The sequence below is a fragment of the Aulonocara stuartgranti genome, assembly GCF_965226115.1.
Source record: "Aulonocara stuartgranti genome assembly, chromosome: 13".
Taxonomy (NCBI): domain Eukaryota; kingdom Metazoa; phylum Chordata; class Actinopteri; order Cichliformes; family Cichlidae; genus Aulonocara; species Aulonocara stuartgranti.
The window spans coordinates 1,349,243-1,363,672 of NC_138949.1; the positions used below are offsets into that span (position 1 = coordinate 1,349,243).

The window sequence follows — 14,430 nt, forward strand, 5'->3', positions numbered from 1 at the left end:
ATGTGCAAAAATTGTGTGTGTGTGTGTGTGTGTGGGGGGGGGGGGGGGGTGTAGAGGAAGAACATACATATATACATACACATATACGTATGTATATATGTATATATACATACACATATACATATATACACACATATACATATGTATATATATACATATATATATATATATATACACACATACATATATATATACACACATACATATATATATACACACATACATATATATATACACACATACATATATATATACACACATACAAACACCCACAAACACCCAGCACGCCCCTGCGGGCGGTTTATCCTTCAAGCTCGGGTCCTCTACCAGAGGCCTGGGAGCTTGAGGGTCCTGCGCAGTATCTTAGCTGTTCCCAGGACTGCGCTCTTCTGGACAGAGATCTCCGATGTTGTTCCCGGGATCTGCTGGAGCCACTCGCCTAGCTTGGGAGTCACCGCACCTAGTGCTCCGATTACCACGGGGACCACCGTTACCTTCACCCTCCACATCCTCTCGAGCTCTTCTCTGAGCCCTTGGTATTTCTCCAGCTTCTCGTGTTCCTTCTTCCTGATATTGCTGTCATTCGGAACCGCTACATCGATCACTACGGCCGTCTTCTTCTGTTTGTCTACCACCACTATGTCCGGTTGGTTAGCCACCACCATTTTGTCCGTCTGTATCTGGAAGTCCCACAGGATCTTAGCTCGGTCATTCTCCACCACCCTTGGGGGCATCTCCCATTTTGACCTCGGGACTTCTAGGTTATACTCGGCACAGATGTTCCTGTACACTATGCCGGCCACTTGGTTATGGCGTTCCATGTATGCCTTGCCTGCTAGCATCTTGCACCCTGCTGTTATGTGCTGGATAGTCTCTGGGGCATCTTTACACAGCCTGCACCTGGGGTCTTGCCTGGTGTGATAGACCCCAGCCTCTATGGATCTTGTACTCAGAGCTTGTTCTTGTGCTGCCATGATTAGTGCCTCTGTGCTGTCTTTCAGTCCAGCTTTGTCCAGCCACTGGTAGGATTTCTGGATATCAGCCACCTCCTCTATCTGCCGGTGGTACATACCGTGCAGGGGCCTGTCCTTCCATGATGGTTCCTCGTCTCCCTCCTCTTTCTTGGGTTTCTGCTGCCTGAGGTATTCACTGAGCACTCGGTCAGTTGGGGCCATCTTCCCAATGTATTCTTGGATGTTCCTTGTCTCATCCTGGACTGTGGTGCTGACACTCACCAGTCCCCGGCCCCCTTCCTTCCGCTTAGCGTACAGCCTCAGGGTGCTGGACTTGGGGTGAAACCCTCCATGCATGGTCAGGAGCTTTCTTGTCTTTATGTCAGTGGCTTCTATCTCCTCCTTTGGCCAGCCTATTACCCCAGCAGGGTACCTGATCACGGGCAGGGCGTATGTGTTGATGGCCCGGATCTTGTTCTTACCATTCAGCTGACTCCTCAGGACTTGCCTGACCCTCTGCAGGTACTTGGTGGTTGCAGCCTTTCTAGCGGCCTCTTCATGGTTCCCATTTGCCTGCGGGATCCCCAGGTACTTGTAACTGTCCTCTATGTCTGCAATGTTGCCTTCTGGTAGTTCAATCCCCTCAGTTCTGACTACCTTCCCTCTCTTTGTTACCATCCGACTACACTTCTCCAGTCCGAACGACATTCCAATGTCATTGCTGTATAGCCTGGTAGTGTGGATCAGTGAATCGATGTCTCGTTCACTCTTGGCATACAGCTTGATGTCATCCATGTACAGGAGGTGGCTGACAACTGCTCCGTTCCGTAGTCGGTATCCGTAGCCAGTCTTGTTAATGATCTCACTGAGGGGGTTCAGGCCTATGCAGAACAGCAGTGGGGACAGAGCATCTCCTTGGTAGATCCCGCACTTGATGGTGACTTGTGCTATGGGCTTGGAGTTGGCCTCTAGTGTTGTACGCCACATCCCCATTGAGTTCCTGATGAAGGCTCTTAGGGTCCCATTGATCTTGTACAATTCTAGGCATTCCAGTATCCAGCTGTGGGGCATTGAGTCATAGGCCTTCTTGTAATCAATCCAGGCAGTGCACAGGTTGGTCAGTCTGGTCTTGCAGTCTCGGCTGATTGTTCTGTCTACCAGTAGCTGGTGTTTTGCACCTCTGGTATTCTTGCCAATTCCTTTCTGTGTCCCGCTCATGTATTGACCCATGTGCCTGTTCATCTTAGCCGATACGATGCCTGACAGGAGCTTCCATGTAGTACTGAGGCAGGTTATTGGTCGGTAGTTGGAGGGGACCGGTCCCTTCTTGGGGTCCTTGGGGATCAGGACCGTCCGACCTTTGGTTAGCCATTCCGGGTGTCTCTCGTTAACTAGCAGCTGGTTCATTTGTGCTGCCAGACGCTCGTGGAGTGCAGTCAGCTTCTTCAGCCAGTAGGCGTGAACCATGTCGGGCCCTGGTGCTGTCCAACTCTTCATACTGGAGACCCTTTCTTGGATATCTGCCACTGTGATGGTTACTGGACCCTGTTCAGGGAGGTCGCTGTGGTCTGCCCTCAGATCCTCTAGCCACTGAGCATTGCCGTTATGGGTTGCATCCTTCTCCCATATGCTCTTCCAGTATTGCGCCGTCTCCAGCCTTGGTGGTGCTGTTCTCTTATTGTTCCCTTGACACTGAGAGTACACCTTTGCTGGTTCTGTGGAGAACAGCTGGTTTATTCTCCTGCCTTCTATCTCTCTGGTGTACCTCCTCAAGCGGCTGGCCAAGGCTGTGAGTCTTCGCTTGGCAGTTTCCAAGGCCTCAGGTATGGACAGCTTGCTGTATTTCTTAGGCACCTTATTTGTCGCACCTTTCTGCAACTCCGTTAGTTGGCTAACCTCCCTCCGTGCTACTTTGATCTTGCCCTCTAGCCAGGGCGCAAGAGATATATATATATATATATATATATATATATATATATATATATATACATACATACATACACACACACATATGTATATATATATACACACAAATATATATACACACACATATATACATACGTATATACATGCATATATACATATATATACACACACACACACACACACATACACACACACACTGGGTGAATGTGCATTAGTAGCAGTAAGCAGGTGAATTCTGTACATTAATAAGAATAGACATCTGACTATTTTACAGAATAGACAATATAAACATATTTAAAATTAAAGGAATTTGAAATGTACATTGTTCCTTGGTTTAGTGTCTGGAAGAGAGTCCTGTCTCAGTCAAGTATAGATGATGTGGGAGGGCGGGTGTGTGTGTTTAGGGCCCGGATGGCTTGGGGATAGAAGCTCCTCTTGAGTCTCTCCGTCCTTGCCCGGATGATGCGGAACCTTCTACCAGATTGCAGAAGTTGGAACAGTTTGTTGCCAGGATGGGACGGGTCCTTCAGTATCTGCGCTGCTCTAGTCCGGCATCTCCTGGTGTAGGTGTCCTGAAGCGGGGGGAGAGCAATCCTGCAGCAGCATTCTGCTGTACAGATCACTCTCTGGAGAGCTTTTTGGTCCTTCACACAGCTGTTCCCAAACCACGATGTCATGTTCTGTGTGAGGATGCTCTCCACAGCGCCTGTATAGAAAATCCTGAGGATCTCTGGAGAGACCCTGAACTTCCTCAGTTGTCGTAGGTGATACAGGTGCTGCCTAGCCTTTTTGGTCTGGACCTGAATGCGGGCAGCCCATGTCAGGTCTGAGGAGATCTGGACACCAAGGTACTTGAAGGACTGCACCCTCTCCACTGGAGCTCCATTGATGATAATGGGCTTGTAGTCTCTGTGCTGACCCCTTCTGAAGTCCACCACCAGCTCCTTGGTCTCGCCGACGTTCAGCTGGAGGTGGTTGTCCTGGCACCATGATGCCAGATTCTTCACTTCGTCCATGTAGGCCGCCTCATCGTTGTTGGAGACGGCACCCAGCACCACTGTGTCGTCAGCAAACTTCACAATGGTGTTGGAGCCATGGGTGGCCACACAGTCTGAAGTGTAGAGGGAGTAGAGCAGTGGCGAGAGGACACATCCCTGAGGTGCTCAACACAGGAGCACTTCAGGGATGTGTCCTCTCGCCACTGCTCTACTCACATCAGTGGGGAGGTAAGCGTTGGAGGTGGCGTTGGATCCGGGGTAGGGAGGGTGATGCGTCGGTGAGTGCTCATCAGTATCAGTATATGTATGTGTGTGCATGTCCATAGTTCAGCTGAGACAGTGTCTTTCGCCCTGCTAGGCTAAGTAAACAGTCTTCCAGCCAACTCAGGTGGCCTTGCATGGAATGGGAAGGAACAGACTAAACACAGTCGTTATCAGGGTGTTTTGTTCAGCTCTGACCTTGCAGCTGGCGCCAAGAGGGTATCCGCATGAAGTGATGGTATTTTTACTTTAGTGCGAACAGCTCATATGAATTTCAAAGCAGTTCTACAGTCCAACACTGGTCTCTCAATCTCCTGTTGGAGAGCCACGAGCTTCGCCATACTTGCGTTCTGTGATATTGCCATTTCTTGTGCTCAAGGAGCCAATTTCTGAGAATTCACGGCAGTGTGCCTCCCCGAGATGTCATCCAATTTGCGCCCAGAGATGTTATTCCGAGCGAGCCCTTCCAAGATGTATCCAGTCTGCAGTCAGAGATCTTATTCTGAGTATTCACAGCAGCCGTAGCCTCTCCAAGATCTTATCTGTGCTGCACTCAACGAGCCCATTTTGAGAAACTCACGCCTCTCCCATCGTTCCAATCCCAGCGGGCAGCCTTGTGGGGGTTTGAACAGCCGGTTCCGCTTTCTTAATTCTTCGATAAGTCAGGGCCAGGCCAGCTCCGATCAGCCAGAACCCTGTTATCATGGTTCCGAATAGGTAGATATCTTCAGCACTCAGGCTCACCCGAGCTCAGACTTCTCGTTGAGAAAGGGGTGTCAATTGCATTTAGGGACCAGTTGATCCAATCCATAATTCCTCTTTTAGGTTTTAGAGAACAGATTGTGAGAGAGGGTTCCAGGGAAAATACAAAAAAACCACGAGACTAGACAAGGACATAAGCAGGGAAGATAAGGGAGAGGAGAAAAAGTGCGTCTGCCTCCTCCGAGAGCCAAAGAAGTTATGTATTTATGTTAAAAAATTTTGATGGCAACAACATATCACAAAAACTTGGGGCAGCCAACATGGCTAGAAGGCTAGAGGAACATTTTGCAACTACTATCGTGGGGCAACCGTGGCTCAAGAGTTGGCAGTTCGTCTTGTAATCGGAACGTTGCTGGTTCGAGCCCCGGCTCGGACAGTCTCGGTCGTTGTGTCCTTGGGCAATCCATTATTATTATTATTATTATTATTAGAATGTCTCCAAAGCAAAGACAGGCAGAGGGTCACTAATCTGCAAAGATACTGGTGCATCCAGTGGTAACCCTCAGCCTCCTAGCAGACATACCTATGGTATCAATTTCAAAATCCTAGATAACACCCTAAGTTATTGCATTCACAAGATTTTCAGGAAACATGACCTTTGACCTTGACATCAATGAGATTCAATTGCGTGCTAGATTTTTAGTAGATACACCTATGATATCAACATAAAATTCTTACTTGATATTATGATATCAGTGTTGCCTGATGTACTATTACCTCAGCATCCACAATATATAATATCATCAAAAGAATTGATCAATCTAGCAAAATCATGGTGTAAGGGACAAGGGTGATTTGAAAAATTGTTTTAAATTCATTCTGGAAAACATGGATGTTCCAGGCTTAAAAGGAGGGCGAGCACCGATCTTGTTATTAGTGGTTGCTTTCAGTTCAGCTAGAACTCTGATGGTATGGGGGTGCATAAGTGCCTAATGTCTAACAAAGGCGTAAAAAGTACAACTGTTTTTGTGTTAGTTAAGTGGTGTATGTTTATCTTGGTAACTTCGGGGGATACACAAACTTTTTTACAACTGTTTGCGTATGCCAATATACATAATATCTTAGCAGACATTATCAATTTCTTCCAAACGCAAACTTATCGATGAAGTCCAAGTGTTTAATCTTTAAATCCTTTGTGACTGAACAATGTAACCACAACACACTGGGCCCTACTTTTTAAAATGGCAAAGGATCAGCAGATGAAACGTTTATTAACCTCTGATGTTCAACAAACCTACATGAGTGCAGAAAAAAAATCATATTCTTTTCTCTAATTGTAAGATGCTTTCATTAAAAAAAGCTAACTTTTTACAGTATGTCAGTTTATCTTAAAAACTATTTTTGACTTTATTGGACAGTGTTTGGACAGGCTAGCTTACTTATAGTCATGAATTTCTAACCTCTGAAGTTTAGATATTTCGTTAATTTAAGAAAGTCTACAAAGCGTAACTTTTACTGTACTGGTAGACAATGATGTAATTTTGCGCATCCTTGTATCTAATGTTTATTTCATGCTCTTACTTTCCAAGTGAACTGCTTTTCTTTTGTTGTTGGGTTTCTATGGTTAAAACTGGGTCTTTGCACTTACCTCCATGCGTCCCTCCTGCTCCAGTGGTTTGATCCCTGCAAAGATGTCTGGCTCCTCCTCCTGATGGTTGTCAGCTAGCTGTCTGTCTACACCCTCTTCTGAAGCAGCACTCAGATAGTATGCCTGGTAGTCATCTTCACCCACAGCTTCTCCTTCAGCAGCTGCACGTACAGCTTCAGCTCCTTCACGAGCTGCTCCACCTACCACTACTGCTCCACTTCCTGCTACTGCTGCAGCAGACACCAACTCTTTGCAGCCTAGCACTGGCTTAGCAGATGTTTGAGGGGTGCCTGATCTCACTGTAACTGCTGAAACTAAAGGCTGGTTACTACCAGCTGAATCTACATCTTCATCTATGTTAAGTGCTGGCTCCACCTCGGCTTCCTTTTCTGCTGTGCTGGGCATGCCCACAACTATCACTCCATTCTCTTTCAAAGGGAAACAAGGTGGAGCAGGCTCTGCAGCAGCAATTGCTGCAGAGTCACGGCTGCTATGCTTTGTTTCAAAAATCTTGCTCCCTCCACTGTTGCACTTCCGTGAATCTCGGAGCAGTGGACTTGGAGAGGGCAACATCTCTGGTGGTGGTGGGAGAAACTCGAAAGTGTTACTAGCCTCAGCCCCCAAAGCCAGATTGCAGCCGTCATCCAGACTGAGCTCAGCCAAGTCTGGCTCCAAGGAGCTATCTTCACTACTAGTTCTGCGTTTGGCACTTGTATGCTTACTACTTCCTAATCCTCCACCACCGCCAGGTCCTCCTCCTGTTGCCCCCTTCCCACCTCCCTGAGTCAGTTTCAACTTTCCTCCAGAGGAGGAACCCGGGCCTTTGTACATGCACTTTCCTCCTCCATCTTCCAGGGATAGTGAGACACTCCCTCCCAGTCGAACAAGCATCCCTCCACCTCCACTCACTGACAGTCCCTTCCTCTTGGTCAGAATGGTCTCCTTAGGTCGCACTGCTACCTCCTGTTGTGTGGAGTTACTACTTGCCCTGCCTTTATACTCTCCTGCCGGTCCGCCTTCAGCTCTGGCCCCTGATTCAGAAGAGTCAACACCACCTCCTGCAGGCGACTTGATTCCTCTCTGGTGCAGCATTGCCCTGGACCAGCAGAACGTGGCACTCTTCTTATCTGCACTGCAGTAGGTAATGCCATCCAATGGGTAGGCCACCTCCCAGTTGAAATAGCAGGACTCCACAGCAGGTTTAAAGCCTTGAAACAGTTTATCCAGGGACTTGCGATGCTGTCCCCGCTTCACTATCTCTATAACTTTCAGGTGCCACTGCCTCAGCTGACCGGCCAGTTCCAAACGCCTAGAAGAGAATGTCCATAGTCTTTATATTTAACATGAATTGCTACTTCATATTCACTGGCACCCTAAATATGTAGTTACACACAATTAGTGATAAATGTGCTAGCAGAGGCTATTTTTTAATAATAGAATTTATACTTCATGACTAAAATTCTGTGACAGGTGAACCAATCCATGACCAGTATGTAGCACGGTGTCTGTGGTCTGACCTGCAGGGGCTCATAGTGGGGTCGAGCACTGCCAGCCTCCAAAGAACCACCATCTCATCACACATGCTTGCACAGGCATGAGCGGCTACTTCTGACTGTCCGTTGCTCCGGCCAGTATGACCACTAGCACTGCTGTGTGACGCTGATGTGCGAACGCTATACCACCAGCTAATGATCTGAATAGACACAGACAAGTGTGTGTGTGAGAATCAGTGTAATATGTACATAATGATTTCATACCAAATGTATGAAATATACATCCCTGTTTCCAAAGAATGTTGGGTGCTGTGAAAATTCATATCCTGTCCTTTATGCATAGGATATATGCAGCGTATCAGATGATGAACTCAGGAACAGCACCTTTTTTTGTTAAAGTGCCAATTATGAATTTAAGTCATATGCATTGTAGATAAACCAGGATACAGGCTACCCATGCTGCATCAGCTCCTCCTTTAACAACCCGTGTACGCATTTAGGCACAGAGGAGATCAGCTGCTATGGTTTTGAGTGATTTTTTCCATCATTGCCAAATACAGATTTTAGAGGCATTGGGCCTCTTTTGTGTTATTTTTTTGTTTCATAATGTGCCAAATGTTTGGCTGGACACAGGACAGCCTAGTGCTCCAACTCTTACTACATAGTCATACTTGAAGAGAATGTGGTTTTTCCTAATTTCTAAAGCAAGGAAAGGCATCTTTGAACTGCCTTCTCTGGAGCAGTATGTTGCCATCAAGCTATAACCTAATGAAAACATGATATTTACAATTCAGTTGGGTTTTTTGTAGTCTTGTCCTACTTTGAGGGCTTTTTTTTTAAAATAGGAAAACTGCAAAGGCTTCACAGACATTTCTTTCCCCTTTAACAGTACATTAAAAGTAAGGGTCCCATGTCTAAATCTTTTCTTCTTTGTACTGGGTTACTCTCATCTTTTGGAAGTCATCTCAGAGTAATGGCCAACATACCTGTTCGTAGGTGAGGCACTGTTCAGTGAGAATCTCCAGCAGCGGGGCAGCATTGCTGTCTCGCCTCTTAAACATCTCCCTGACAATGGACAGAAGGTTCCAGATGCCTTCTGGCTCTCTACCCCTCAGAGGTCGCAACAGACATGCCCATTCAGCAGCTGCTGGTGGCTCGGTGGATGACAGGTACATGGAGTTCACATCACTGAGGATAACACAAATAGTACTGGTTTAGGCAAAGTAACGCTGAGGTACATTTACTAAAAAACAAACTATATCCAGTGAAAGATTTACTGTAGCACTTTCTCGTCAACACTACGTCATATGCATAAGATGAAGGGTAATCATGTGTGACAAATCACGCCTACCTGAAAACAACAGGTGAAGGCCCACAGAACTTGTGTAGAGTCTTTTTGATGTTGTCACTGAGGGTTGACTCATCCAAATACCAGGTGCTCTGGTCCGATGCTGAAGGGCCTGCTGTTGGATCTACAAAAATAAATTGTGCAGAAATAATTGAATCTTAAGAAAAAACATCTACTCTACACAATAAACTACAGAAGGCTTTGCTTTTCCATTAACAATTAAAAGGCATCAGAGTCCCCCATGAAAAGAAAATGTGGAACAGTAGTGATTTTATAGAAATGCTTTCATTTCTCCAAGAATAGTCTAAGGAGCTTGGAAAGAAAAGCGTCTGGACTTCTTTAAGTTTCTTGAAAATGTTTCACCTCTCATCTGAGAAGCTTTTTTCACTTCTAAGACCAATTGGTGGAGAGTCACAGATTTTTAAACCGTATTGGGAGTGTCCCTAAGAATGTTGTGGACCCCCTATTTTTCCTCTGCCTAATCACATGAGCCAAGGTATGAAAAACAGGTGTGGTTCACAATCAGCCAAGGTTTTGGGTGTGAGACCTTGTCCTACCCTATCCTGTGACTTACTGAGACCAAATGACCCGAGATGTGATGGCTACTCTTTCAAACCATCTGTCTTCTCTGTCCAAAAATTGACATTGGCATCCTCTAAAGAGCGATGTCCTTTAGATGCAGATGGACAGCCGAGTCTTGTCCTGTCAAGGTGGCTCCTGTGTGGCTGGGTCTGAAGTATTTTGAATGTTGTGTTGAATTCTATTCTATTCTATTTTGGGATGTCGTGTTTGGAAAAGTCTTTTCTGAGTTTCTCTGATAAACCTGCTCCATAAGGGATGACAATGTTGTTCCGTTTGTCCTTCTGATCCTCCCTAGTTGGTGTCTGATCTTCTTTTCTGTGCATCTTTACTGATTTGATGAAAGCTCAATTAGGATAACCCCAGAGCTTTCTAAGACAGCTTTTTAAGAGCTTTCTTTACATGTGTATGTTCCTTCTTTTTTCCCTTCTGGCTTCTCCCAACCAATTGCTCTTAGAACTGAAGAAGCTTCTCGGATGAGAGGCGAAATGTCTTCAAGAAACTTAAAGACATCACAAAGTTTATGTGATGCAGCCTCAGATTTTTCAAATGCTGTTTGTTTAGCAATCTGATACTGAACCTGGAGCTCCACACACAGTGTTGATGGCAGTGGACTGTGAGGACAGCAACTCATCCAGGAGTCGCTGGGCTGTAGGCAGGATCTGGAGAGAAATAACTGAATGAATGCATTTTCTTTAATCATTTGGTTTATAGAGATCATAAATAGCTTAAGATACCTGCTGAGGCAGCTCACTGATGAGGTACTGGGCAAACTTTTGAAGCTGGTCTCTCTGCAGTCTGGACAAAGACTCAGAAACTGGAGCCCTAAGACACACTGCTGATGCCTACGCACACACAGACACACACACACCATATTTGTTTAGGTATTTTTAAGGGGGATTGTAAACAGAAAGAAGTAAACAGATCAAATGTAGGAAAATACAGAGGAATGGCATTGCATTAATAGGTCCTTTAGTCAGTAGCCGTCCCAAGAAGCTAAATGGTGGTGTATTTGCATCCTTCCTGAAGGAGAATATTCAGCCATCAGGTCACGCCCTGAAATTCAAACTCATTTGGTTTACACAGTAAGATGAAAATCTTCCTTTGCGGCTGAATTAAAACAACTGCAAAGAAAAGTGGGCAAATTCTTTCAAATCAGTAATGTGAAAGACTAATGGTCCGTTATCACAAACACTTATATATTTCCATCAGAAGTTCCTGGGCAGGTAAAATGACAATTAGAAACACAAACCCACAAAAAAATGATCATAATCAAAAAACAACAAAGTCCCTGGAACGGCAGAATGGATCACTGTTTTCAAGTAAACAGATGACATGCGGAGGAATATTTTTTGAGATGACTGGTCTTTTAAGACGAGAGGTTTTCCAGGATATGTCCATCATCAAAAAGCTAAGTGTATTCATCTTGTTTAATTTTTTCCTACCATCATTTCACAAGAATTCCTTTATATTTTCTTCTTTTTTTTTAAGGAAAAACAAAGAGAAAGACAGGAAATACAGAGAGACAGAGACAGTGTAGTGTCAGGATTCAAACTACAGATCTGCTGCTTTACGCATGCACATGAATTCAGTATGTGTTCCAACCACAAAGTTAGTGGTTTACCCTTTAAATACCTGAATATTAACAAAAACTTACATTGTGGATCCTGAAGAGACAGAGTGCCACCACATGGGCACACCACTTGGCTCCTGCACCACAGGTACAGCTGCAGGAGGTGATGCGACAGCGATCAAACATGACCGCCACGTTGTAGGCTCCTTTAGACTGACTGGACTGAGTGGAGACTACTGTAGCACTGAGATGAAAGCCTTGTAAATGAAAACAGAAAAAAACAAAATCAGCAAAGACAACAATGAGTTTGAAATGGAAGCAAGTGCATTTCTTTGATTGGAAATTATATTTTAGTGTCCGACAGAATGGTTTTGGTTTTGATATTGCTTAGTCTTTTATTTAATATAGCTCTTTTGTGCAAAAGGTTTGCAATCTTACAATGATTAAATTCCAGACCAAAATATTCTCTCCCACAAAAAAAACAAAACGCAGGCATTGGTTGAGGTTTTTCCATTTTCTAATCCATGTCATCACACAACACATTTGTACAAAGTCCTACTAGTAATAAAGGAGAAGGTGCCTCAGTCATATAGCATTCACACCTATGGGCAATTTAGTGTTTCCAATTAACGTATCCCCACTAACTGCATGTCTTTGGACTGTGGGAGCAAGCCGGAGTACCCAGAGAGAACCCACGCAAGCATGGGAGAGCATGCAAACTCCACACAGAAAGACCCCGGCCTGATGCTGCAATTGAACTCAGGACCTTCTTGTTTTGAGGCAACAGTGCTAACCACCGTTAGCCGACCAGCACCTTAACCCACTCTGCATAATACATATCAAAAGTATTTGTCATTAAAAGTTGGATGCGTGTGCACAGCAAATGGCTTTGTAGAGAAACAACTTAAAAGGCCCTATATAGGTGAAAAACAACAAAACAAACAAACCAAAATGTCACCATTTAATGTGGTATTTGGAAGATTTGCAGTTAAAAGTTGGAAATTGGGTTTAGATATTACACATACCCAGCATTCTGAAAACAGGATTATACTAATAGCAGACTTGTAGAAATAATGGAGGTAAATGGAGTACCTTTGAATCACATGATTTACTGTAACCTGCACATGGTGTTATTCTAAGCTTGGTGATTGTAGAAGAATATAGTGTGATATACCAAAGTTAGAACACCAGAGAAATGTTTTCCATAAGAGTACTCATTCTTATGTAAAGGATTACTCTACTTACCAATTTGCAAAGGGTCTTTGACAGCTCTGATCCTATAGAGTTGTTCTCCACGCTGGAATTCATCTGGACTCCCATTAGCAAGGCAGGAATATAATCTGCAGCAGTATGAAACCAAAGTCAAAGAGTCAAAGTCAGCATAGCCTAGATAGTTTAAAAAAAAAATCATCCTGTTACTTTTATTAGCAGTCACATTGCCAATAAACATCAGTCAACCAGACAGCCATGGACGCCTTTCCTTTCATCCAGTCTCGATTTTGTTTATTTCAATACTTTTTTCTGTGCAAAAATAGTTTTGTTTCCTGTTTGGAAACAAACAGGAAACAAAAAACAGGAGATTGAATTTTCTGGATTAATTTTGCAGTTATCTATTTTACTTTACCTAAATGTTAAATGCAATATTTTTAAACCCAAGGTTGACCCCTTTTTGGATTTCAAATCCGTTGTAGTGGTGGGCACACTAAGAAAATTTGTTACTGTCCACCAGTAACCAACAACCAGTAATGGAGAGAGAGAGAAGGCTGAATATATCTACACTTATGTGCAAAGGTTTGGGCACGTTGCATCTTTTTTTTTTTATATTTCATGTTTGTGTTTTTATGAATAAACAAACAGAAACCCCAACTGTTACATGTGACACAATCTTTGATTTCATCTGGGTTTAACAGAATATACTCCTAACTTAATGGTTAGTGATACAATATAGAAATAGAAACTATTACTATACTATATTACATGTGAATACATTGATGAATGTTCATTTCTCATTTCATTTCTTTTCTTTTTGATGCAGCATGCTTTTTCCCCACAGCCTTGGTCCAACAGTCTCCGTAACAAAGTAATATTTGAAATTTCCCAATTAAGAGGAATTAATGCATTTATGGTTTTTATCTAAGGCGAATAAAGGGTTTAAAAAACAAATCCTCACCTGATGTCCTCTTCATTCTCAGGGAAGCTCCAGTAGGCAATGCGAAGCTGGAGCTGTTCTGGGACAGGAGGATAGACCTTCTCTACCACTTCAAATGGGATGTGAAAGGCGACCTGTTTTGCTGACAACTCCACCAGTGGAATCACCTGACCATCTGAGGAAAACCATCAAAGAGAAGATGATCAGCACAGTCAGGTGACAAAAAAAATCTTTAATGTCTTATAGGGCTGCTCAAGTAATCGAATTTTAATGACGATTACGATCTGGGCTTTCAACGATCATTAAAAATGACTGAGCCGATTATTAGCCCCTCCCTCGTGCTTTACTCTCGTGCTGCTCCGTGTGGCAAATCGAGCGCACCTCTCTGCATTTCGAATACGTGTCACAACAATTAAGAGCAGCAGTCTCCAACCTTTTTTGCGCCAAGGACCGGTTTATGCCCGACAACATTTTCATGGACCGGCCTTTAAGGTGTCGCGGATAAATACAACAAAATAAAACTAGTACCGGTACCGAAAAAAAGAAGATTTACTCATAACACACGTGAAAAGACCCAGGAAAACTGAGTTAACAACAAAAACGATAACAAAATAACGCTGAAAACCGATAAAAACCCTGAAAACTATACATTTCACACCTGAGCCTCAACTCTCGCGGCCCGGTACCAAACGACTCACGGACCGGTACGGGTCTGAGGCCCGGGGATGGGGGACCGCTGATTAAGAGGACCCGAGGGAAGCTTGGAAAGCTAAGCAGAAGTTATTTGGAGAGAAGAGTGA

General features: G+C 44.2%; 1 protein-coding gene across 3 annotated transcripts in view; it reads right to left on the bottom strand.

The window, feature by feature from the left end:
- Positions 1-14,430, bottom strand: part of zswim8 (zinc finger, SWIM-type containing 8) — a 64,277-nt gene that overhangs the window by 37,464 nt on the left and 12,383 nt on the right. For all 3 annotated transcript variants that reach the window (XM_082556375.1, XM_082556373.1, XM_082556374.1), the window contains 9 exons: positions 13,652-13,805; positions 12,727-12,821; positions 11,566-11,738; positions 10,646-10,753; positions 10,489-10,570; positions 9,333-9,453; positions 8,968-9,169; positions 8,006-8,181; positions 6,489-7,797 (listed from right to left, as the gene is read on the bottom strand). In XM_082556375.1, coding sequence (XP_082412501.1) covers positions 6,489-7,797; positions 8,006-8,181; positions 8,968-9,169; positions 9,333-9,453; positions 10,489-10,570; positions 10,646-10,753; positions 11,566-11,738; positions 12,727-12,821; positions 13,652-13,805 — 2,420 coding nt within the window. The remainder of the gene's footprint in view (positions 1-6,488; positions 7,798-8,005; positions 8,182-8,967; positions 9,170-9,332; positions 9,454-10,488; positions 10,571-10,645; positions 10,754-11,565; positions 11,739-12,726; positions 12,822-13,651; positions 13,806-14,430) is intronic.